Source organism: Symphalangus syndactylus, chromosome 22 (assembly GCF_028878055.3).
Source record: "Symphalangus syndactylus isolate Jambi chromosome 22, NHGRI_mSymSyn1-v2.1_pri, whole genome shotgun sequence".
Classification (NCBI taxonomy): domain Eukaryota; kingdom Metazoa; phylum Chordata; class Mammalia; order Primates; family Hylobatidae; genus Symphalangus; species Symphalangus syndactylus.
The window spans coordinates 16,779,063-16,803,920 of record NC_072444.2 but is presented as its reverse complement, the minus strand read 5'-3'; the positions used below and the strand labels follow the sequence as shown (position 1 = coordinate 16,803,920).

Sequence of the window (24,858 nt, the reverse complement as noted above, 5' to 3'; positions counted from 1 at the left end):
GATCTTTATTGGAGGCTCAGCGTGCGAGAATACGAAGAGAAGGGGGGAGAGAGAGAGAGAGAGAGAGAGAGAGAGAGAGAGAGAGAGAGAGAGAGAGGGAGCTGCTGGGGCTGAGTATTTATGTCCTTTAGGGTGATGTGGTGATTGGTCGGAGGGTGGGACCTCGGGGCTAGCAGGAGGTGTTTCCTTTTGATTGGGTGCTTATTTGGCAGGCTGTGCTTGGTGGGTTTAGGGGGCACCAAGTGGAGGGGGAAGAACCCGGAAGCGATGCCTAAGATGGCGTCTTTGATTTATCCAACAGGAAGAACCATCGTTTCACAGTTAGACAGTCCAGTCCTATGCAAAATTTCATGAAGCCACTTAGGATTTTGTATCCAATCATCACCAAACAGCAACCCCCACCCACAGCTGTTAGCAAAGCAGGACGGGGGCCAGGTGAAGTTTGAGGGCAACGTCTCTCTTTATTTATTTTTATTTTTGACGGAGTCTTGCACTGTTGCCCAGGCTGGAGTGCAGTGGAACGATCTCGGCTCACTGCAAACTCCGCCTCCTGGGTTCACGCCATTCTCCTGCCTCAGCCTCCCAACTAGCTGGGACTACAGGCGCCTGCCACCATGCCCGGTTAATTTTTTGTACTTTTTTAGTAGAGACGGGGTTTCACCGTGGTCTCGATCTCCTGACCTCGTGATCCGCCCACCTCGGCCTCCCAAAGTGCCGGGATTACAGGCGTGAGCCACCACGCCCGGCCATGTCTCTATTTTAGAAATGAGAGTGACTGCACATATGAAAAGTACCACTTAACAATTCAAAGTGGAAAAACAACATAAAAATTATCCCAACTCCCACCCCTTGGCTCTCAGTGTTGCATCTCCCGCAGAGGTAAAGTTGTGCCATTTTCCCACGGCTTTAAACAAAGCAAAACAAAACCACCAATCCTAATAACCCCCCTCCCCGCCCCGTCTCCACACTATGCGGAGTCCCAGGGCTCTGGCCCCTCAGTCGGACTTCTCCTTCTCCTTCATGTGCAAGAAGACGATGCTGAAGATGAAAAGCCCCAGCATCATGGAGAAGGCGCTGGCGTAGTAGGGGTAGGCCGAGGGGATGAAGCGCTCATACTGCGTGTGCTGGAGTGGCCGCACCGATACCTGCAGGAGGACAGAGGTGGCAGGACCTGGCCACTGCAGAGCCCAGGCAGGGCACGTGCTAGCTGAAATCAGGGGCTGTCACCTGTGCTTACCTGAGTGGAAGAGTACAGGTGTGTGTAGCCTAGCCGGTTGTAATCCACTTTAAACTGGAATACACCATACACATCGGGCAACTTGAACTGAACACTGTATTTGCCACCTGCGGAAGAACCAACAAGAATAACCAGGAGGGGTTTCCCAGAGCGTTTCCTGGTTGGGCCTCGAGAGCAAGTGAGGCCTGGGGCCGTTTCTGGCAGCATCCTTGTGCAGGAACTACACTCACCTTTCTTCTTCAGGAAGGTCCTCACAAAAGGATCGATGCGGACGAACTCCAGCTGAATGTCATCGCCATCAAAGGGGACCCATTTGCCATTTGAGAGCTGCTGGATCACGATGCTGTACTCCTGAGATAAAAGGCCAGGTTAGCCAGGGCTGGCCATGAGTGGAGGCGTTCCACCACCTGCAGGCAGAGCTGCACTTAATTCCCACCCGACGAACATGGCAGGAACGCCCAGGAGTTCAGAAGACCTGCAGATGCCCCTGCCACCCGGCCCTGATCGGTAACCAGTCTCTCTCCTCAGCAAAGTTAATCCCCCAACACAGCATCTCTGCCTCTTCTCTGAAGGCCCAAATTCCTTCACACAGTATTCATGGCCCATCAAAGTCTGGACCCAAACCACCCTCCTGCCCCGGCATGTGCCAGGCACTTTGAAGCATTCACGCTTCCATATTCGCTTTCTCTTGCCTAACAAATTCATCCTAATGACCTAACCAAAACGTCGTTTCTCTTATTAAGTCCAACTTCCTGGGCAGAGTTAATCAGTGAAGCCCCTCCCGCTGGTGCCCCCCACAGCAAATACACACACCTCTTCAAAAGAAGTGCTCCTATTAGGACATCAGTTTTCACACCAGGCTCTGCATCTAACCTGGCATGCTTAGGTGTAGGGATTAACTTACTCGTCTTTATTTATGCCCTTTAGGCCAGCACAGAAGTGTTCAATAAGTGCTTCCGAGCTAAGCTCAGTCAGCTTGGCAAACCCTTTGGGCCCTCCCACCCCAAGCATCTCTTACCACTAGGTCAGTGACAGTGTAGGCATTGGGTGGGGCTGTCTCGCCCACTCGATGATGGGACACGGGCCCCACACGGAGGACACCCTCCTCCTTGAACACCCAGCGGGAGAGGGCCACAGCTAGTTCATAGTTGCCTGTCTGGGAATACCTGCAGGAGGGAAACAGGAGAAGCTTGGGCACCAGAGCCACCTTTCCAGTGGTGCCTGATGGGCAGGACCACTCATGTCCACCATGACAGTGCCCTAGCGAAGTTCTGCCTGTAGGCCTTGGGCACCTAGGGACTCATGGTTAAAGGGAACACAGGAAAAAAAAAGATATGGGTGGTTGGGTGTCATTTGCATAACAAATACACAAATTTCTAAAAGGAACGGTGGAGGTTAGGGATCTCTAGATAAGTCACCACTACCTTAAAAAATTGGAAGTGCCAATACCAGCAATATAGCAATAAAGCCCTGAAATAATCTGACAGCACCTGAAACACTCATCCTCTGACACTTTTAGCTGAAAACTGTCTCCTTTCCCTTCTGAGTCCTCACCATATACACAGACCGCACCACCCGGATCCCCAGCCCCTAAGCCTCCCAGCAGCTACCTCTGGGAGCCGGGCGCCGCCTTCTGCACTGCCGAGTTGAAGAAGGAGTCGCTGAAGAAGTCGAGGGAGCCGCTGAAGATGACGCGGGCATTGTTCCTGGCCTGGAGCCCAGCAATGAGGAGGGTGTTCTTCCCCACCGCATGTGGATACTGGGAACAAAACGAGGCTGTGACCCAAGCAGTTCCAACTAAGGGAAAAGTTGCCACGCCTCCCGAGCAAGAGGATAGCAGGCCAGACCCAAACGACCCTGGCCCTACCTGAAGGGGGAGCCTGAGACCACACAGCTTCCCCCCATGCCCCACCCCACCAACTTGTCATTTCCTCCGCCTCAGCCAAATGTGCTGTTCTGCTTCATTCTTATTTCGAAGCCTCAAGGTTGTGAAGCCCTTACCTGGGTGATAGGCTTGTCCGGGAAGAAGGAGTAAGAGGTGGAAGAGCCCGTCAGGATGTCCAGCACCAAAGGGTTATCAGGATCGGCCACCATCCTGCAGCAGGACGAGAGCAGCCCAGCACTGGCCCCAGGAACTCAGCCCAAGGACATGGGATCCTCGAGAGCCAGTTCTTCCCAGGAATGAATCCTTTTTTCTTAATTGCCAACCACTTAGCTCTTGTCTTGATATAACAATGGAGTTTGACTTTTTTTTGTTTTTGTTTTTCAGACAAACCTCGCTCTGCCACCTGGGCTGGAGTGCAGTGGCACAACCTTGGCTCACTGCAACCTCCGCCTCCCGGGGTTCAAGCGATTCTCTTGCATCAGCCTCCCGAGTAGCTGGGACTGCAGGCACACGCCACACGCCACCATGCCTAGCTAATTTTTGTATTTTTAGCAGAGATGGGGTTTCACCATGTTGGCCAGGCTGGTCTCAAACTCCTGACCTCAGGTGATCTGCCCATCTCAGCCTCCCAAAGTGCTGGGATTACAAGCATGAGCCACCGCGCTCAGCCAACTTTTTTTTTTTTTTAAAGAGAGGAGTTCTCACTGTGTTGCCCAGGCTGGTCTCAAACTCCTGGCCTCAAGAGATCCTCCTGCCTAGGCCTTTTCAAAGTGCTGGGATTACAGGTGTGAGCCACTGTACTCAGTCTTAATATAACAAATTAATCCCATCTATATACCGCTAAAGAATTACAATTTTGGCATGATTTCCCAAAAAAATTAAGTGACCCCTTCTTCCCCCAGGTTTCTGCTGTCCCCTCCCTGCTCACTCACCCAACACCTCGAAAGAGGATGGGATTTAGAGATGATTTCCCAACAATGGTTGGGGCCTTCAGCAGGTTCTCAGTGTCAGCCACGATGAGCGTATGCTGCAAAGGGTGGATGGAAAGGTGGGTGGTCAGGAAAAGGTTCCCCAGGCCAGGGAGAACCTCCTCATGCCCTCTTGGCTTTTGCCCAAGCAGAGCTTTGCCATATGTCCCTGAAACCTGGAAGGTGACAGGCCTGATTACCTGGCCAAGGTCTGAGATATCATAGTTGTGATGGTCAATGACAGCCGTTTTCTCCTCGTCAAACTCAATCCCGCACTCACTGCCCAGCTCTCGAAGAGGGTCACCTGCACAGACCCAAGAGACACTTGGTTGAGCCCTTACAGGGGGGCCTTGGGCCAAGTGTCCTGGCTTCCTTGTGACTCCCTCTCTGCCAGTGAGCCCCAGTGCCCTGCAGCTTCATCCAGCTGGGCTCAGCCCCAAATGGACCCCTGGACAGCAGTGTGGTAATTCTGCCTCCAGGAGTCAGAATCTGAACTGATAAAACAGTTCCCTCACTGACTCCCCAGCTAAGGCCCACCCAGTGAATGCTAATTTGGCAGCTTCTGTTTGTAATGCTCTCCAACTCCCTGGAGAAGTGAAAAGCACCAGAACCTCCCAGGTCGGACTCACCAATGTCTGAGCTGGCAGCTACCAGCACACTGCCTCCACCGTCAATAAAGGCACTGATGGTCTCCACGTTGATGTTGCCTCCAAAATCTGAAAGCAGGCACCACAGTGACCCAGAGGTCTCCTCTCCCTGCTCCTCTGACACTGGCAGGGAGGGGACATGAAGGGCAGAGCAGCCACGATCACTCACAGAGCAGCACCCTCTAGGGGCCACAATGAGGGAGAGGCTTCCCGCATCACATCCCAGAACAGGCAAGGCCCCATCCTCCCAACGTGAAGACTCAAAATTATGGCTCAGAATTAGAAACTTCTGGAGGTTTGGAGGAAACAGTCAAACATCCACTAATTGCACTGGTCAAGTAAGCTGTACATATTTCAAGTCACATAGGAAATATACATTTGGAAATGCCATACTGCCCATATTTCATCTCATCACCTGCACCCTTCACGCTAGTGATGCTGATCACTGGAGCCACTTTCCAGAGCCTGTCAATTCCACCCTGTCTAAATGGTCTGAGGAAGAGCACTTATGCATCTCCAGTGATGCCGTCACTTGACACTAGTACTCCCTGGTCTGGCATTAATCCATTTTCCCGTATTAATCCTGCAGATTCCATCCATGACATCCACAACAGAGCCACCCAGTACACTGCTTTTAAAAAAGTGATCACCAAAAGGGCTCATTAATTTCCAACATTTGTAACTGTGAGAGCCTATCCTTTTTTGGTCAATTAATTGGATCATGTGACTACTGCCATAAGCATCTAAAACGAGCACTGGGTGGGGCCATTTGAGGCTCCAGAGTCTCCCCAAAGTGTACTCTGATGTTCAACCTAAGGTAATGGAAGCAGTGCTCAGTAATCCACTTATTCATTAAATGAGTAATTCTTGTGAGCCGAGAAGAAAAACAAAGTGGACAGTGTGGGAGGGGAGCTCTTGTGCCAAGGTTGTTTGTTTAAGGAAGACCTGCAAGTGGCATCTGAGAAGATGTAAGCATGTGCCAGGCAGTCTGTGGGGTCAGAGGATTCCCAGCATAGTGAACACCAGGTGCAAAGTCCCCAAGGTGGGTGGGTACGTCACCAGCAAGGGGCCCAGTGTGGCTTAGCTGGAGAGAAAGGAGTGAGCAGCAGGAGGTAAGGCGGGGTGAAGTGAGGGCCCAGGCTGCGCAGGGCTCCACACCACACGAGGGCCCTGCCGTGGGGAGCCGCTGGAGGATTCTGAGCAGGGGCCTGGCAGGATCTCATTCCTATTTTTGAAGGATGATCCTGGCGGCGGGGTAGAGACTAGGGTACGAGGGTGAGAGTGGCCATGGTGATGGGTTAGAAGGCCACTGTGAAAATCTAGGCAGTGAAGAGTGCTGAGCCGACCTTGGAGCAGCAACCGAGGGAGGCGCAGCAGGCCTCCACGCCTTCTGATGGCACAGCCGCAGGGCCTGCTGATGCTTCGACAGGAGCATTAGAAAAGCTCCAAGGAGTCTGGCTGAGCAACCGCAAGGATGGACGTGCCAATTTCTGAGACTGGACAGAGAAGTGTGTCCAGTAGACCCTCAGTAGCAGGTGGAAATGACTTTGTAAAGATCTGAATATAAGAGCCCTGTTTTTTGAGGGGTAATCTTCAGCAGAAAACAAAAAGTGCCTTACCTGACCTTCAGGCATACGCAGAAGCTTCTGTATTCTCTACCTCTGCCTCTCATGCTACATTCAAAAAGCCATCTATCTACTCTCCTTCGGAGAGGCCAGGCAGTCTTAGACATTCCAAAAGCAGCCTATTGGCACAGTGCAGTGGTTTGCAATCTTGGCCGATTTTGCCCCTCAGAGTAATGTCTGGAGACATTTCTTCACTGTCACATAACAGAGAAGTGGCCACTGGCATTAATGAGCAGAGGCCCGGGGTGCTGTTAAACACCCTACAGTACACAGGACAGCCTCACTATAAGAAAATTATCCAGTCTGAAACATCAAGAGTGCATCTGTTGAGAAACTCTTGTAAAGTAGACAGAACACGGGCTTTGAAATCGAGACCACCTGGAGTTAAAACTAGGCAAATCCCTTCACCCTTCTGAACCCATTTCCCCATCTATAACAGGGATCCAGTTTTTCCCGGGTATAGAGGAAGCACTGAAAATTTCTTCCCTTGTAGACATGACTGCCAGTGACCTGGGAGCCTTCCAATGCCAGAGGGCAAAGAAGCCACTGGGGCATGGAGAGGGAAGCCAGGCCAGCACTCACACACCTGAGAGGGTGACAGTGACAGTGGTCATGGGACGAGGGCAGGGCCCTGGGAGCAGACACCAAAGCCCTACCCTGAACCCTACCCTGCAGCCTCCTCCCAAGGAACGCCTGAGGATTTCCCACAGCAGCACCTTCCAGAGTGTGGAACCCACCCCACCAGAGGCAGAAAAGGCAGCAACACAAATGCGGGAAGCAGGCTTTAAATAACCTTGAATCTCAGAGACAGAAAGTTACTCCCCTTCCTTATTTTTCAAGCTTTCTCCATCAAAGAGAATGTCTTAGTTTGATACTAGTTGTTAGAACTTCTAATGGTTGCCAATCTCCTTTTTCAAGAGGGAACCTCAGGTTCAAAGCCTTCAGCAGGCAGCAGTATCTGGCTAGAACTTACGGGTGTTGTTTTTATTCTATTTATAGTTACCTTCTCCGTACCAGTGGTAATTCTGGGCTCACTATTGGTTCCCTTTTAAAATGTTATTTTAGGTTTTCTTTTCTTTCCTTTTTTTTTTTGAGACAGGGTCTTGCTCTGTCGCGTAGGCTGGAGTGCAGTTGGCATGATCTCAGCTCACTGCAGCCTTGACCACCTAGGGTCAGCAATCCTCCCACCTCAGCTTCCCCAGTAGCTGGGACTACAGGCATGCGCCACCACGCCCGGCTAATTTTATTCATTTTTTTGTAGAGATGAGGTCTCACTATGTTGCCCAGGCTGGTCTCAAACTCCTGGACTCAAGTAGTCCTTCCGCCACCCAAAGTGATGGGATTACAGGGATAAGCTATCATACCTAGCCTTTTTTTTTTTTTTTTTTTTTAGCAGGTCAATTTGAAGAAAAATACTAGGTAGTTATTAGCATAGGAGATACATAACATGGTAAAAACCATGAAGGACGTGTGCAAATGACTAAAGTTTGGGAAACACTGTTTTACACTCTCTGCCGTTTCTCCCACCAACAGTATCCTCTCTCAGCCCTCTCCCAAGCAGTCTCATTCACTGCTTCTTTCCTTCCGACCTATACAAGCTGACAGTGCCTCCACTTCATCTTACATCCTGACACAGGGTTTCGTAACTCATTTCAGGTCTTTTATTTCCTCAAAAACAGACTGAAAGAACTCCTCCAGGGCAGACTCCCTATCCTTAAGATCTCACCCAGTCCACTGTAAGGTACCTATTTCAAAGTTTCAAACACAGCAAAAACTTGGCAAACACCAGTTACTGCACCGCAGCCTCCATTCACCTGCCCAGTCATCTGAAGATTTCAACTTATACCAATTTGGGGTGACATCTGCCTAACTAATCTTGCCTCCAAAAAGCCAATTCCAAAAGCACATGTTGCAAGGGAGTTGGGAGTGACACAGTAAGTAACAGATGCCTAGGGAAAATACTTGAGGGACTTGGTGGAACTGAATCTCACATGAACTACAGAGAATAAAGAAGCCAGCCGGGCGCGGTGGCTCACGCCTGTAATCCCAGCACTTTGGGAGGCCGAGACGGGCGGATCACGAGGTCAGGAGATCGAGACCATCTTGGCTAACACGGTGAAACCCCGTTTCTACTAAAAACTACAAAAAATTAGCCGGGCATGTTGGCGGGCGCCTGTAGTCCCAGCTACTCGGGAGGCTGAGGCAGGAGAATGGCGTGAACCCAGGAGACGGAGCTTGCAGTGAGCTGAGATCGCGCCACTGCATTCCAGCCTGGGGGACACAGCGGGACTCCATCTCAAAAAAAAAAAAAAAAAAAAAAGCCACGTCCCAGTTATTCAGGAGGCTGAGGAGGGAGGATCACGTGAGCCTGGGAGGTTGAGGCTGCAGTGAGCCATGATCGCACCACTGCACTCAGTCTGGGGGGCAAAGCAAGACTCTGTCTCAAAAAAACAAGGCACCAATGAAGAACTTCCTAACCTTCATCAACTGAAGGGAGGAAGGCAGTCCTGTCTTACCCAAACAGGGACAACTTGAGTCTTTTAAGAAAAAGATAAACTGAAGCAAATAAAGAAGAGAATGACTAACATGCTCACCAAAAAAGTATGGCAAAAGAGAAATAGCCAAGGAGCTGGGGATGTTCAGTCTGGAGGAGAAACAACCGAATAAGCTATGATTATGTGAAGGCTATGCCTCCAAACAAGATAAGCATTCTATCTATTCTCTAAGGTGCTGGGGAGCATAAGAACAAAATAAGGCAGGAGACAATATTTGCTTAATATAAGAACTTCTTGGCCGGGCGCGGTGGCTCACGCCTGCAATCCCAGCACTTTGGGAGGCCGAGGCGGGTGGATCACGAGATCAGGAGATCGAGACCACGGTGAAACCCCGTCTCTACTAAAAATACAAAAAATTTGCCGGGCGCGGTGGCGGGCGCCTGTAGTCCCAGCTACTCCGGAGGCTGAGGCAGGAGAATGGCGTGAATCTGGGAGGCGGAGCTTGCAGTGAGCTGAGATCGCGCCACTGCACTCCAGCCTGGGCGACAGAGTGAGACTCTATCTCAAAAAAAAAAAAAAAAGAACTTCTTAACAGAATTGTTCAGTGGTGGAGTGGATTGCCTCGTAAAACAGGAATACTCAAGTATAAACTGGATAATCTGGCCAAGATACTCATTCTGTTAAACTACTAGCCCTCTGCAAGGCTGCTGGACATATCTATCCAGCCTCAAATGGGAGGAGGGGTGGGGTGGTAGATAATTGCCAAGGCTCTTTTTTCAGCCCGAGACCATGAATCTATCTGAATTCTTTTTTTTTTTTTTTTTTTTTTTTGAGATAGAGTCTTGCTCTGTCGCCAGGCTGGAGTGCAGTCGCACAATCCCGGCTCACTGCAACCTCTGCCTCCCGGGTTCAAGCGATTCTCCTGCCTCAGCCTCCCAAGTAGCTGGGATTACAGGCGTGCGCCACTACACCCAGCTAATTTTTGTACTTTTAATAGAGACGGGGTTTCACCATGTTAGCCAGGATAGTCTTGATCTCTTGACCTTGTGATCCGCCCGCCTCGGCCTCCCAAAGTGCTGGGATTACAGGCGTGAGCCAACGCGCCCGGCCGAATCTATCTGAATTCTTTTTTTTTTTTTTTTTGAGATGGAGTCTTGCTCTGTCGCCCAGGCTGGAGTGCAGTGGCGCAATCTCGGCTCACTGCAAGCTCCGCCTCCCGGATTCACGCCATTCTCCTGCCTCAGCCTCTCCGAGTAGCTGGGACTACAGGCGCCTGCCACCACGCCCGGCCAATTTTTTGTATTTTTTTTAGTAGAGGCGGGGTTTCACCGTGGTCTCGATCTCCTGACCTCGTGATCCGCCCGCCTCGGCCTCCCAAAGTGCTGGGATTACAAGCGTGAGCCACCGCGCCCGGCCTGAATCTATCTGAATTCTTAAGATCAACAGCCACAATGCACAATGCCTCTTTATAGCAATCCATATTAATAACAGACCATTTCTTCTTTCCACCCAGGCAAACCCAACCCAGGACCTTTCCATCTTTCTATCAGGCCCTTTACAGAGTAAACTCCCTTCTCAGTAGAGCAGCAGGGCCCTGGGTTCCATGGTCTGCAGCAACACTTGACTCCACAATCCTTAGCTGTGTCTTTTAGAAAGATGTCCCCTCCTAGGGTCAGGTCAGAAATGAGCATTTTCCTCATCTCCGTGGTAGCAGCGTCCAGGACTGGCAACCCATCCTGTGACCCAGGACATGCCCAAGAACCAGAAGAAAGCAATCCATCAGTCCCGGGTCTCGAATCCCAGTGCTAGGGGGCGACGCGGAACCCTTACCTTCTACCGAAGGGGAGAAAATGATGAGATTGTCATAGAGGAATTCTCCATACTTTATGAGAGACAGGCTGGGGTCATCAGCGGTCTTGAATGTGAGCTCAAAGCCCCGGTCTGGACAAGAAAAAACAGGTAGTTGAGGAAGACGGGACGCAAAGGGAAACCCCTGCTGCAGACATCGCGGACCCGCACGCCAAGCGGCAGGCCAGACCCGGGCGGCCTGCTCCAGGAAAGGGAGTGGGAAGGAGAGTGGTCAATGCCCTCGATGCTGTACCAACCCCAGGCCCCCACACGCTCACCCCTCGGACCCCGCTCTCACCCTTCAGGCTCCGGAAGAAAAGCGAATGAGTCTCCCGCACGTTGAGGTTGTCCAGCAGCACTAAGGTGCGGGGTCCGCTGGCGCAAACCGCGCCAAGCAAGGGCAGCAGCAACCAAAAGAGGGCCCAAGCCCGGGCCGCGGTGCTGGGCTCCATCTTCCTCCTCCTGCCGAAGGGCCCAGCACCTGGACACCGGAAGTACCCCATCTACGGTAGCCCAATCGCGGCTCGGGGCCGTGGAGCACCACCCGGAAGTGATCGGGATACGCCGGGGCTGGGCGCCCAGAGCCGCAGCTTTGGCGGTAAGGAGCGGAGAGCACCGCCGGAAGTGTCCTGGTGGGAGGCGGATTCCTTGAACCCTATTGGTGGGAGTGAATCAAGGCCCCGTCTCCCTAAAGAAAAGGCTCAATCCTAGAGAGACAGCTCTGCAGCCGCGGCCAATCAACGAGGCCGAGCGCCCTTTGCTCCGCCCAGGCCGGCCTCCCGCCCCCTAGTCTGGAGCCCACTTCCCGCTGGAGCTTGCGGGGTCCTCCCTGGGATTGACCGTCGCGTCGCGGAGAGGGTGTGGGGCCATCCTCCTGCTGGCGGGGTCTTCACTGGGCCTGGGAAGGCTCGGGACCAGGAACTAGGCCCCACCTCCACCATCTCTAGGGAGGAGGGATTGGAAGAATAAGATCAGGGCCAGGGCACTTGGAGCCTCCTTCCTGCCGCTCACGGTTCCAGGGGCCATGGCATGGACGGGCCTGTCCTGCCCAGCTCGGTGGCCCACGCTGGAGACTGTGGATGGGCAGTAGACTGGCCTAGCGATGGTTCCGTTTCCAAGCTGCATCTCTCACTAGCCGTTACCCGGGCATTGCACTTCTCTCCGGGACAGTTTCCCTGGCTGTAAATAGGACTAAGGACGAGGTCCAGCACCGCTGCTTATCTGTGTGCCTTAGGAACAGCCATTTAATTACCTCATCTCTGGGCTCTTGGGAGGAACATGGCAGGTTTTGAAGCACTTAGCGCCGGGCTAGAGTGAACGTCCATTCAATAATGTGGCTCCCACCTCTTCTAGGTTAATACAGAGGCCACCCGGTTCACCTCAGACCTGCCTTTGTCCACCAGGGGTTTAAGTAAAAACTACCACAAGCGGCAAGACTTCCACTGTCCTCTGGGTCCCAACCACAATCCTGAGGCCAATGGTGACGGCAGCTGTAGAGACAGAAGGTAGCAGTTCCTTTCTGACACTTGTCCACCAACCCAACAATGGAGCAAAAATCAAAACCGCCCTCCACGCATCTTCTTAACGGACTCTACTTGCTCTCCATTCCCACTGGCTCCGCCCCAAGTTAAGCCTCTGCAGAGCTCCTGGCCCCTGCACCCTAACTCCTGTCCTTCCACCCTCGACACACAGTACCACATCCGCCCGCCTCTAATTCAGAGCCAACGGTGTTAAACTGTTGTTTAAGAGTCGGCCACAGCACAGGGACACCCCAAGGCTCTTTGCTCTCAGGTCTCCACCTACATTCATCTCAGCAGCCTCATCCCCTGTCAGTCCTTGCTCAGGGCTTCCATGGAACAGGAATGGCCCAGCCTTTAACACCCTGAGTTCCACACCTGCCTTTAGCTTTGCAGCGCTCTCTGCCAGGAGCGCCCTCCTTACACCCCCATCTTAAACCTCCCGGGATCTTCTCCATCCTTTCTGGGAGCCCCATCCAGCACTGCTCCCTTCAGAAAGGCACTCTTTGTTCCCCATAAAGACCTGATCTCGACCAAGCGCGGTGGCTCACACCTGTAATCCCAACACTTTGGCAGGCTGAGGCGGGCAGATCACTTGAGGTCAGGAGTTCGTGACCAGCCTGGCCAACATGGTGAAACCCGTCTCTAATACAAAAAATTTAGCCGGGTGTGGTGGCGGGCGCCTGTAATCCCAGCTACTCATGAGTCTGAGACAGGGGAATCGCTTGAACCCGGGAGGTGGAGGCTTCAGTGAGCTGAGATCGCCCGCTGCTGCACTCCAGCCTGGGTGACAGAGCGAGACTCTGTCTCAGAGAAAATAAAAATAATTTTTAAAAGACCTGATCTCACCTGCTCTGACTCAGCATGTACTGCTGCCTGCCTCTGGCTGTATATCTCTGTAGTTGTCTAAGCACCCCCACCCCAGCTTCTCAAGAGTGTGTGCTCCTTGGCCCAGGCATGTGGCTTGTAGGGCCTGCCATAGAAATTGATACAAAATAGGGAGGAGGAGGACGAACACAGAGCACCTGCTAAGCCCCAGGAGCTTTACATACTATCTCATTTAATCTTCACATTAACCCTGTGAGGTGGGCGTTATCCCCATTTCACAGATGAGGCTCAGAGTGAAATTAGGTTCCAGGACTGTGCCAAAGGCCAAGCCTTTTCCCTTAGATTGTGGAGCCCCCACAGGACTGGCCTGGAATAGAGTGGGCAAGGGGAAGGCTGTGTCCTAGGTACCCCCCTATGTGGGCACAAACAGGGTGGCCTGGATTCATTTCTGGCTATATCAGGACACCCAGTCCCAGCACAGCCCCTCCCAGCACAGCCCCCAGGACTGTCAAAAGTTGGGCCCTTTTCTGGCCTCAGTGAGACATGGCCCTATTTTCCACAAGGGGTCTGCCTTCCTGGGTCACAAGTCCTTCGAGAATCTAATGAAAATTCAGACGCTCTTCCCAGAATGTACTCACGATTGTAGGGAGCTGCAGAAACCCTGGAGGTCCCAGGCAAAAGAACCCTTTTTCCAGAAAGAACTTCCCTGGGACAGCCAGGCCACAATGGCAGGGAGGGGCCCCAAGTGACACTGTCAGAGGGTCAGAGAAGGGGAGCTTATCTTAAAAGCAGTTTATTGGGCAGCTTAATGTGGAGTGGCCTTCCTTGGGCCACAGACCAGCCAGGGGTGGGCAGTGCAGGAAGACCTGCTGTGGGACCCCTGTGCCATCCCATGGGGCAGGGCAGTTCTTAGGAAGTGGGGCCTGTCAGACAGAGGCACAGTTCCTTCCCAGCTGATATTGAGCTTCCTCCACGTGGCAGCTGCTGCCCTCTCCATCAGGGCTGGTGAAGGCTGTGAAGCAGGTCTGAGGCTTTGAGGCAAAGACCAACACTGGTGGGCATGGGTGTGGGCGCCGTGGCAGGTGGGCAGACGGAAACACTGATGTGGTGTGAACAGCTGGAGCAGGCCTCTCTAAGGAGGACTATACAGCCTCCAAGGGGCTCCTGCCCAGGGCAGAGGTGGGCTCTCTGGGGACAAGGGAAGAGAATGTGTCTTCCCAGGGCTGAGGGAGCCCTCAGGCCCCGGAGCGCTGTGTGGCAGGAGGGAGGAGGCCTGGTTGGGGCTGCCCTGGGAGGGCCTGGCAGTCTCTAGATGCCTATAAGGCGGGCAATGGCAAGCAGCCGTGCTCACAGAGGCTCACTGCCAAAGTTGCTTTTGCTTTTCTTACGCTTGGCCTTGGTGAAAGGGATGTCGAGGGACTCGAGGCGGAAGGGCCGGGGCTGGGGCATTTCAGGGGCCTGGGTGGGTGGGATGGCAGAGTTGTTGCTGAGTAGGCAGCTGAGGCCTGGTGTCGAGTTGTGATGTGCTGTGGGGAAGAGGGGCAGAGGTGCTGGTAAGCCGGGAGAGCAGGGATGGAGAGAAAACGCCCCAAGTGGGTAGGATGGAGAGCTTGGCCCACCCCGCTCCCACCCCCACTGCCCAGCCAGAGGCCCTGGCCCTGCAGCTGGGACCCCAGGCTCTGCGAGGCTGCTCTGGCTGAGGTCTCAGACCCAGCAACTGTGTCTGCATCCAAAGAGGCTGGGCTGGGGAGTTGGGGTTTTAAAGCCTCAGGCTGAGGCAGCCTGGGATCTCAAGCCAGACAAGTCTGGGTTCAAAGCCCAGCTCCACTGCTTCCTATAACCTTAGAGAAGCTGCTTCATCTCTGAGCCTCAGTTTCCTCATCTGCAACATGGGCACAATGCCAGGCACTCAATTAATCCTATTCCCCCCCACGCCCCCACCTTATTCCTCAGCTCTACCCATTCTGTCTCTTAAATAACCTCAATATATAGAACTCAAATTTGCTTTTTTTTTTTTTTTTTGAGAAAAAGTCTCACTCTGTCACCCAGGCTGGAGTGCAGTGGCACTGTCTCAGCTCACTGCAACCTCCGCCTCCCAGGTTCAAGCAATTCTCATGCCTCAGCCTTCCAAGTAGCTGGAACTACAGGCATGCATCACCACACCCAGCTAATTTTTTTTTTTTTTTTTTTCAGACAGGGTCTCACTCTGTCACCCAGACCGCAATGCAGTGGCGCGATCTCGAATCACTGCAACCTTCACCTCCCAAGCTCAAGCGATTCTCCTGCCTCAGCCTCCTGAGTAGCTGGGATTACAGGCACGCGCCACTACCGCCCGGCTAATTTTTGTATTTTTAGTAGAGACGGGGTTTCACCATGTTGGCCAGGCTTGTCTTGAACTCCTGGCCTCAAGTGACCCACCCGCCTCAGCCTGCCAATGTGCTGGGATTACAGGCGTGAGCCACCGCACCTGGCCAAGATTTGCTTTTTATTGCTATTTTATTGGAAGCTCTGCGGGCTTTGCTTTCAGTTTTAAAAGCAGATAAAATGAAGTGATGCTTGATTCTTAAAAGCGTGTGTTGCATTTGTGGCCCTTGATAAGTGAAGTCAATCTGCATTTGGAGGAAGTCACAATGCTGGCGTGTGAGTCGCCAGGAAGCTGGCGCGTAACTAGTGAGACGTAAACCCGTACCTCCCCAGCCAGGCCCCTGAGCCATGCACTGAGTGCCTACTGGGGGCCAGGGGAGACAAGAATGGAGCAAAGAGGAGACTCTGTACTAAGCACCAGCCCCCGGGCCGGGCCGTTTCCTCACCTCGTATCACCTAATCCTAAGAAGTTGGTGTTACCCGCCTCATTTTGTAGCTAAGGAAACTGAGACTCCGAGAGGGAAAGAAGTTTTTGAACCCAGGTCTGTCTGACTTCAAAACTATCCCCTTCGTGCCTCTCCCAGTTGTGTGGAGAGGGTGGGGACAGGGGAGGGACACTCACTGAGGCTCTTCCTGGTGTCTGTGCTGAGGATCTGGCTGGCCCGCTTAGACCGGAAGTAGTTGCTGGCAATGTTTTCACTGTTGCTCCGACTGAGCAGGAGCCTGTAGCGGTCCTCCTCCTGCCGAGATGCAGATGCCCGCGGTCACGCCCCCTTGTTTGTGCCCCTAGTACAGGGCTCCGCAGCCTCTGGCATCCTGGGGCAGTAGGGGCCTCCCCGAGCTTCCCCCAAGTTGTCACAGGGCTGGAGCAGGCACTGCCCACTCTGGTGTACCCTACACCGTAGATCCTGGACTTGTGGGTGGGATCCCAAGCAGCTCGGGGCCAGGAAGTCACAGTCTCCAGCCAAGCCTGCACCCGGCCTCCCCTTCCTTGAGAGGGGAAGTGCCTTATTCTGTCCTACAAAGCTCAAAACAGGGTGTCCTGACAGCTCCAACAGGGGCCAGGGTGATACACAAACCCCAAATCTATCACGACATGTTCATAGAACAGGCAATGCGATGCCATCCTCAGCTCACAGGTACATCTGTGATCATTAGAACTGGAATCCTAACCTTTTTATCACCAAGAGCTATTATTTTTCCCGACTATTATGGACTTGTTTTCTTCAGTCTAAATCTCCCTTTTCAGGGAATTGTTCTTCTTCCACTTGACGGTCCCAGTGGGGTGAGAATTCATAGTGCCCTATACTACATCTGACTCCCACCCCGTTGTTACACAGCTGGACATGTGACCCAGACTGCACCAATCACAGAACCACATCTTCCTAAACACAGTAATTGGTCCAAGAGTAGACACATGACCCAGGCAGAGCCAATCAGAATCTCTCCCCAAGCTCTAGTTTAAGGATGCTTTAAGACAAGGGTCTCCAACCCCCAGGCCATGGGCTGTACAGCAGGAAATGAGCAGCAGGTGAGCAAGTGAAGCTTCATCTGTATTTACAGCTGCTCCCCATCGCTTGAATTATTGCCTGAGCTCCACCTCCTGCCTGATCAGTGGTGGCATTAGATTCTCATAGGAGTACAAACCCTATTGTGAACTGCACATGCCAGGGATCCAGGTTGTGCTCCTTATGAGAATCTAATGCCTGAAGATCTGTCACTGTCTCCCATTACCCCCAGATGGGACCATCTAGTTGCAGGAAAACATGCTCACGGCTCCCACTGATTCTACATTATGGTGAGTTATATAATTATTTCATTATATATCACAATGTAATACTAATAGAAATGAAGTCCACATTAAATGTAATGCACTTGAATCATCCCAAAACTTTCTGAACCCCCACCCCGTCCTGACCTGTGGGAAAACTGTCTTCCACGAAACTGGTCCCTGGTGCCAAAAAGTTTGGGGACAGTTGCTTTAACAGACCAGACCTCTCTTCCTTTTCGATCACCAATGGCCAGCAGCCATCCTTCCGGCCATGTGGAGAAAGCCTTCAGTTAGCATACCAAGGGAAGCAGGAACAAGAGGTGAAGACATAGGCCAGGAGTGGTGGCTCATGCCTGTAATCCCAGCACTTTGGGAGACCAAGGCGGGCAGATCACCTGAGGTCAGGAGTTCAAGACCAGCCTGACCAACATGGAGAAACCCTGTCTTTACTAAAAATACAAAAAAATTAGCTGGACGTCGTGGTGCATGCCTGTAATCCCAACTACTCTGGAGGCTGAAGCAAGAGAATCGCTTGAACCTGGGAGGCAGAGGTTGCGGTGAGCTGAGATGGCGCCACTGCACTCAAGCCTGGGCAACAAGAGCGAAACTCTGTCTCAAAAAAAAAAAAGAGGTGGCCGGGCACGGTGGCTCACGCCTGTAATCCCAGCTCTTTGGGAGGCCACGGCAGGTGGATCACGAGGTCAGGAGATCGAGACCATCCTGGCTAACACAGTGAAACACCGTCTCTACTAAAAATACAAAAAATTAGCCAGGCGTGGTGGCGGGCACCTGTAGTCCCAGCTACTCGGGAGGCTGAGGCAGGAGAATGGCGTGAACCCGGGAGGCAGAGCTTGCAGCGAGCCGAGATCGCACCACTGCACTCCAGCCTGGGCGACAGAGCAAGACTCCGTCTCAAAAAAAAAAAAAAAAAAAAAAAAAAAAAAAAAGGTGAAGACAGACACAGACCCTGACTGTTTCAGCCCCTAGATCCAGCCAGCCATCCCTGAAACTGGTCCACTTACATGAACTAAAAAAATCCCCTATTTTTCTTATGGTTGTTTGCTTTGGTATCTATCGCTTGGAGCTGAAGGCATTCTGACATAACCTCTTTGTAGTCCCAGATTAAGAATCTCTTTTTTCCTGGCAGCAACTTTCCCTTTTTTATGAAGCTGGCCCCTTGCAGCCTGAGTTGCTCAGCCAGTGATGTTTGGTTGGAATTCATTAGCCTTGGAGTGATCTTATCATAACTGTAAAGGTATATTCTATGTGGGTTTTCTGAAATATTTGTAATGGCTTAAGGCAGAATCAGCTAATTATGGCATACAGACAAAATCTGGCCTGCAGACTATTTTTGTAAATAAAGTTTTATTGGAACACCATTCATTTGTGTATTACCTGTGGCTGTTTTTGTGCTACACTGGCAGAGTTGAGTGGTTGTGACAGAGACCACATAGTTCACAAAGCCCAAGATATTTATGATCGGGCCCTTTACAGAAAAAGTTTGTTGACCCCTTGTTTTGAACAAAACTCTTAGAGTTTCTCTATTAACTTAGCTGGTAGTTACTGTCCCCAGCAGCCGCCAGAGGCCCAGACACAAGAACACCAACAGGGGTTCCAGCTGCCTGGGTCCCTCCCTGGTGGCCCTGCCTAGCCTGAGGATCCGTAAATAATAACAACTTTCATATCATTGTTCATGGAGTTGTGTCATGGAGGCTGTGCCTGCTGACCAGGCCACCCCAAGGGACTGGTGGACTCCCTGCTGGTGCCCTTCTGTCTGGGCCTCTGGTGGCTGCTGGGGACAGTAGCTCCCAGCTAAGTTAACAAACTTGAAGAGTTTCATTGAAAACACCCTGCTTGGCTGGGCACAATGGCTCACGCCTATAATCCCAGCACTTTGGAAGGCTGAGGCGGGCAGATCACGAGGTCAGGAGATCAAGACCATCCTGGCTAACACAGTGAAACCCCATCTCTACTAAAAATACAAAAAAATTAGCTGGGCATGGGGGCGGGTGCCTGTAGTCCCAGTACTTGGGAGGCTGAGGCAGGAGAATGGCGTGAACCTGGGAGGCAGAGCTTTCAGTGAGCCGAGATCGCACCACTGCACTCCAGCCTGGGCGACAGAGTGAGACTCCATCTCAAAATAATAATAATAATAATAATAATAATAAATAAAATAAAATAAAATAAAATAGAGGCCGGGCGTGGTGGCTCATGCCTTTAATCCCAGCACTCTGGGAGGCTGAGGCAGGAGGATCACAAGGTCAAGAGATCGAGACCATCCTGACCAACACGGTGAAACCCCATCTCTACTAAAAATACAAAAATTAGCTGGGCGTGGTGGCGTGCACCTGTAATCCCAGCTGAGGCCGAGGCAGGAGAATTGCTTGAACCTGGGAGGCAGTGGTTGCAGTGAGCCAAGATCGCACCACCGCATTCCAGCCTGGTGACAGAGTGAGACTCCGTCTCAAAAAAAAAAAAAAAAACAAACAGAAAAAAAACCACCCATGCTTTAAGAACATGCATTTCTGTTGCACTACAAAATATAGGAGATAGGTCTTGCCACTGAGTTTAGAAAAAAAAAAGAAAAAAAAAAAGACAGAATATGAGAGAGGGGAAAATAAAGTGACTTAGGAATCCCAATTACTGCTTCATGAACCCTGTGAGGACCCTTTTGGTCTGAGGATTACCAGCAGGAAACCAGAATGTGCTGCTTGTCGTCTGAGTTTGAGGCTCAAGCCTCTGTCCTCCACTGGCAAGACGGGCCACCAGGAACCATCCACTTTCCCTTGGTATTTATGACTGTGAGTACCTTTGAATGAAGGCCAGAGGGGGTTGAGGGTCTAGGTGCCAATGGAGGGACATGAAAAGGATCCAGCCTTGGCCCCTTCTTTAATCCTTAGGCGGGAGGAAAGTGGAAGACCAGCTCTCTGCAGTAACGCTGACCCACGGCACTGGGGGCAAAGCCCTCCCAGCCCCCGACACCCCACTCCCTCTCCCGGGGTCCTCACCATGTTCGGCTCGCTGTTGTCTGCTGCAGAGGTTTTGTGGGCTGGTTTGTTCTGTGGCCCAGTTGAAACTGCCATGAGAAAACAAAAGCTGAAGTCACTGCTGCCTGGTGGAAGGCCTACAGGAGGGCACAGGTGGAGGTGGGGGTCAGGCCTGGCTCAGGCTTAAACAGGGGAGGACACTTCCCAGCCCAAGACAAGGGATAATTTTAAGAAACAGACAGCAGGAGGGGCTCAGACACCAGAGAAGACCCTCATCTGCTTCCAGGCAAGACAGCAGCCAAGGGGCTTCCAGGCAAGACAGCAGGCGAGGGTGGGGACAGACAGGAAGGCTGCTGCATCCCAGAGCATGTGGGAAATGGAGCGGGCTGGGGTCTCGGCAGGGATGGTATCAATGCCATCTGTAAACATCAGAGATGTCGGAGCTGGATGAACACTCTGAGCAAGAAGGAGGACTCCTGGGGGGCACTGCGGGCTCCCCAAATGGGCACAGTCAGGTCCATGGCTGGAGAAAGAGCCACAGCATGTCTGGCTTTACTCTGAGACTCATCAGAGGTGAGGAGGATTTCAAGGTCATGTTATCCAACCCCTTTTTTGTAAAGAAGCCCAGAGAGGGACAGTGATCTCCGGAAGGCCACACGGGAGGTCAGCAGCAAGAGCAGAAGTGGAACCAGGCCTGAAACTCTGAACTGTGGGTTTCGATCCATGGTCCTCCCACTCACTGCTGTGACTGTGACTTTGGACCCTCTGAGATTGTGTCCTCCTGTGTGAAATGGGTAGAAAATCTGTCCTTCTCAGGGCTGTTGTAAGGATGAACCAGTGACAATGCTGATTAGGAAAACAATAACACGCAGCAAGCACTCACTATGTGCCAGGCGCTGCTGTAAGGGCTTTATGTGTATTAACACATTTCTGGTTTTTGTTTTTTGGGGGTTGTTTTGAGACAGGGTCTCACGTTGTCACCCAGGCTGGAGTGCAGTGGCACGATCTTGGCTCACTGCAGCCTTGACTTCCCAGGCTCAAGCGATCCTCTCGCCTCAGCCCCCCCAAGTAGCTGGGACTACAGGTACATGCTGCCACGCCTGGCTAATTTTTCTTTTTTTTTTTTTAGAGACAGGGTTTCACCATGTTGGCCAGGCTGGTCTCGAACTCCTGGACTCAAGCAATCTGCCAGCCTCAGCCTCCCAAAGTGCTGGGATTACAGGCGTGAGCCACCATACCTGACCTATTAACACATTTCGAGCCTTACAGCAACTTTAAGAAAGGTGCTGTTATTCATCTCCATTTCACAGATGAGGACACCGAGTCCCAAAAAGGGCACACAGGAAATGGTGCTGCCAGAATTCCAACCCACACCTGTCTGCCTCCAGAACACACCACTTTCTCAGAGTCCTGACGCATCAGGTACCCAGGGTCACGTGTCTGCTACACCCACAACCTGCAAGGAGAGGCCCACGCTCCCTGCCAGTCTGCAGGATGGTGAGCCGTAAAGGAGGGAGGGGAGGGCAAGGGCCAGCCAAGCTCCTGACCTACTGGGAGGCTGGTTTTTGTGATGACGGGATGTGGGATCTTCCAGAAGCCGTTATCTTCGTCCCAGCAGGACTCACGCCGAATCTTCTCCAGGTTGCTGTAGTTACAGTCCCTGCGAATCAGGGGCTGCACCTGCTCCAGGAGCTGCTGCAACAGCATGGAGTCACGCTCCTGCCGGCGGATGGTGGCCAAGTAATCGATCTTCTCCAGCTGAAACTCGGACTGCAGATCTTTGATCTCCACCTCTGCTGCCCGGAGCTGAAAGCAAAGGATGACAAGCAGTGAGCAGGGAAAGATACCTCCCCTTCCGTCTAACCACCCTGTCCACTCACTGTCCTGCCAACAGCCACGCATCATCTGTTCATTGGCCTGATCAGCCATCCATTCTCATCCCCACCACCCATCCAGCCATCCTTCCTTCCATCCATCCATCCACCTCCTCTCACACCCACTGATCCTTCCGTCTATCCAGTCACCCTGCTGCCTCTCCACCCAGCATTTAAATGAGCACCTAATGTGTCCCCGGAGCCCTGCAAAATGTAGGGGAAAAGTTGATCAGCAACCCCAACAGCCAGCCCCTCAGTCACTATCCCCCATTGTACATTTTGTTCAGGAGCCTTTGAGAAGTCCCCACATCCAACACCACAGCTCTAAAGGATATCAGAGAATCACACAAGTGACATCTCTAAGAGGACAGCAGGCACAAACTCTCCGACTTGACAACCCTCACTCTCCCACTGCCACAGCCCTGTGTTACGCTGTGACAAACACTGGACCTAAACACTGGCTCTAAGAGTAAGACCCACCTTGATCTGATCAAGGGTTCCCGATTCTTTTGGTCTCCTGCTCAATTCTACCAGACTGGTCCCCCTGGTCCCTCTTGAGCACAGGTGACTGCCAGCCCCAGCCATAACCACCCTCTCCCTGAGCCCCAAGACGCCCCGGTGCACAGACTGTTTCCTCAAAGAGCAGGTACAGTTTGATTAGTAAAGAAGGATGTTTGAGGCCAGGAGTGGTGGCTTACACCTGTAATCTCGGCACTTTGGAAGGCCGAAGCGGGCAGATCACTTGAGGTCAGGAGTTTGAAACCAGCCTGGCCAACATGGTGAAACCCCATCTCTACTAAAAATACAAAAAAATTAGCCAGGTGTGGTGGCACACGCCTGTAATCCTAGCTGTTCAGGAGGCTGAGGTAGGAGAATTGCTTGAACCCAGGAGGTGAAGGTGCAGTGAGCCAAGATCACACCAATGCACTCCAGCCTGGGCGACAGAGTGAGACTCTGTCTCAAAATAAATAAATAAATAGATAACTAAAAATAAAAGAAGGATGTTTGAATTCATGCACTGATACTCACCCATTTGAGAACAGCTGGCAGGACATGGGTGGGCAGGACAGCCACAGAGAGGCTGGTGCACAGGGGTTTCAACTGGATTAACAATGTTCCATTTCTTTTATTTGTTTTATTTGTTTTATTTATTTATTTTTTTTGAGACGGAGTCTTGCTCTGTCGCCCAGGCTGGAGTGCAGTGGCACGATCTCGGCTCACTGCAAGCTCCGCCTGCCGGGTTCATGCCATTCTCCTGCCTCAGCCTCTCCGAGTAGCTGGGACTACAGGCGCCCGCCACCACGCCCGGCTAATTTTTTGTATTGTTAGTAGAGACGGGGTTTCACCGTGGTCTTGATCTCCTGACCTCGTGATCCGCCCGCCTTGGCCTCCCAAAGTGCTGGGATTACAAGCGTGAGCCACCACGCCCGGCCTCTTTTATTTGTTTTAAATAGAGACGAGGCTCACTTTTTTGACCACGCTGGTCTCAAACTCCTGGACTCAAGTGGTTCTCCCATCTCAGCTTTCTGAAGTGCTGGGATTACAGGCGTGAGCCACAGTGGCCCAGCCTGCTCCATTTTTTTTTTTTTTTTTTTGAGACAGATTCACTCTGTCGCCCAGGCTGGAGTGCAGTGACACGATCTCAGCTCACTACAACCTCTGCCTCCAGGGTTTAAGCGATTGCTATGTCTCAACTCCCAAGAAGCTGGGATTACAGGTTTGAGTCACCATGCTCAGCTCATTTTTTGTATTTTTAGTAGAGATGGGGTTTCACCATGTTGGCCAGGCTGATCTCAAACTCGTGACCTCAGGTGATCCGCCCACCTTGGCCTCCCAAAGTGTTGGAATTACAGGTGAGCCACCGCGCCCAGCCCTGCTCCATTTCTTAGACTGGGTAGTGAGCACATGGTGTTAGTGGGTATAATAATCATTATATGTTTTTGTACATCTGGAATCACTCACAATAATTTTTGTTTGTTGTTATTTTTTTAGAGACAGGGTCTCACTCTGTTGCCCAAGCTGGAGTGCAGTGGTACCTTCTCAGCTCACTGCAGCCTCGACATTCTGGGCTCAAGCAATCCTCCCACCTCAGCCTCCCAAGTAGCTGGGACTACAGGTGTGAGCCACCACACCCGGCTAATTTTTTAATTTACTGTAGAGACAGGATCTCCCTGTGTTGCCCAGGCTTGTCTGGAGTTCCTGGCCTCAAGCAGTCTTTCTGCCTTGGCCTCTAAAAGTCCTGGGATTACAGGTGTGAGCCACCGCACCCAGCAGGATAATTTTTGTAACAGTTTTCTTGAGACATCATTCATATAATTCATATGCCATTCAATTCTCACTTTGTCACCAAGCTGCAGTGCAGTGGCGTGATCTTGGTTCACTGTAGCCTCGACCTCCCAGTCCTCCCTCTCTCCCAGTCCTCAACCTCCCGAGTAGCTGGGACTGCAGGTGCATGCCACCACATCTGGCTAATATTTTTAAATTTTTTTGTAGAGGCAGGGTTTCCCCCATGTTGTCCAGGCTGGTCTTGAACTCCTGGGTTTGAGCGATCCTCCCACTTCGGCCTCCCAAAGCACTGGGATTATAGGCATGAGCCACTGCACCATCCAATTTATCCCTCTTTTTTTTTTAGTAACTTGTGCTTTTGATGTCATACCTAAGAAACCACTGCCTAATCCAAGGTAACAAAGATTTACACCTACGTTTTCTTCCAAGAGTTTTACAGTTTTGGCTCTTACATTTAGGTTTTGATCCATTCTGAGTTAATTTTTGTATGGAGTGTGAGGTAGGGGTCCAACATTATTCGTTGGCA

General features: G+C 51.9%; 2 protein-coding genes across 5 annotated transcripts in view; both read right to left on the bottom strand.

Moving 5' to 3' along the window:
* Positions 1 to 441: 441 nt before the first annotated feature.
* On the bottom strand, positions 442 to 13,801 carry DDOST (dolichyl-diphosphooligosaccharide--protein glycosyltransferase non-catalytic subunit). The gene is made up of 12 exons (XM_055261060.2): positions 13,689 to 13,801; positions 11,004 to 12,195; positions 10,688 to 10,798; positions 4,720 to 4,806; positions 4,291 to 4,394; positions 4,055 to 4,149; positions 3,239 to 3,332; positions 2,848 to 2,996; positions 2,256 to 2,403; positions 1,468 to 1,588; positions 1,238 to 1,344; positions 442 to 1,145 (listed from the first exon to the last, which is right to left on the bottom strand). The coding sequence occupies exons 2-12, from the start codon at positions 11,206 to 11,208 to the stop codon at positions 996 to 998; spliced, it is 1,371 nt and encodes a 456-aa protein (XP_055117035.1). The 5' UTR covers positions 11,209 to 12,195; positions 13,689 to 13,801; the 3' UTR covers positions 442 to 995.
* A 26-nt stretch (positions 13,802 to 13,827) lies between these two features.
* KIF17 (kinesin family member 17) overlaps positions 13,828 to 24,858 on the bottom strand; it is a 54,554-nt gene continuing 43,523 nt past the window's right edge. Inside the window, exons 12-15 of one of the 4 annotated variants that reach the window (XM_055261044.2) lie at positions 21,724 to 21,978; positions 20,194 to 20,261; positions 16,037 to 16,154; positions 13,828 to 14,576 (exon numbers count right to left, since the gene is read on the bottom strand). In XM_055261044.2, coding sequence (XP_055117019.1) covers positions 14,367 to 14,576; positions 16,037 to 16,154; positions 20,194 to 20,261; positions 21,724 to 21,978 — 651 coding nt within the window. In that variant the 3' untranslated portion in view covers positions 13,828 to 14,366. Of the gene's footprint in view, positions 14,577 to 16,036; positions 16,155 to 18,531; positions 19,995 to 20,193; positions 20,262 to 21,719; positions 21,979 to 24,858 lie in introns of those variants that run through there. The other 3 variants (XM_055261045.2, XM_063631646.1, XM_063631645.1) reach the window with 3 other exon arrangements.

What these genes read in the sequence shown, in the direction of transcription:
- DDOST (XM_055261060.2), bottom strand. Translation starts at nt 11,208, where the DNA reads ATGGGGTACTTCCGGTGTCCAGGTGCTGGGCCCTTCGGCAGGAGGAGG. An exon ending in ATATCTCAGACCTTGGCCAG is followed by an intron (nt 4,150 to 4,290) that starts GTAATCAGGCCT and finishes CACCCTTTGCAG; the next exon opens with CATACGCTCATCGTGGCTGA. An exon ending in ACACTGTCACTGACCTAGTG is followed by an intron (nt 1,589 to 2,255) that starts GTAAGAGATGCT and finishes CTTTTATCTCAG; the next exon opens with GAGTACAGCATCGTGATCCA.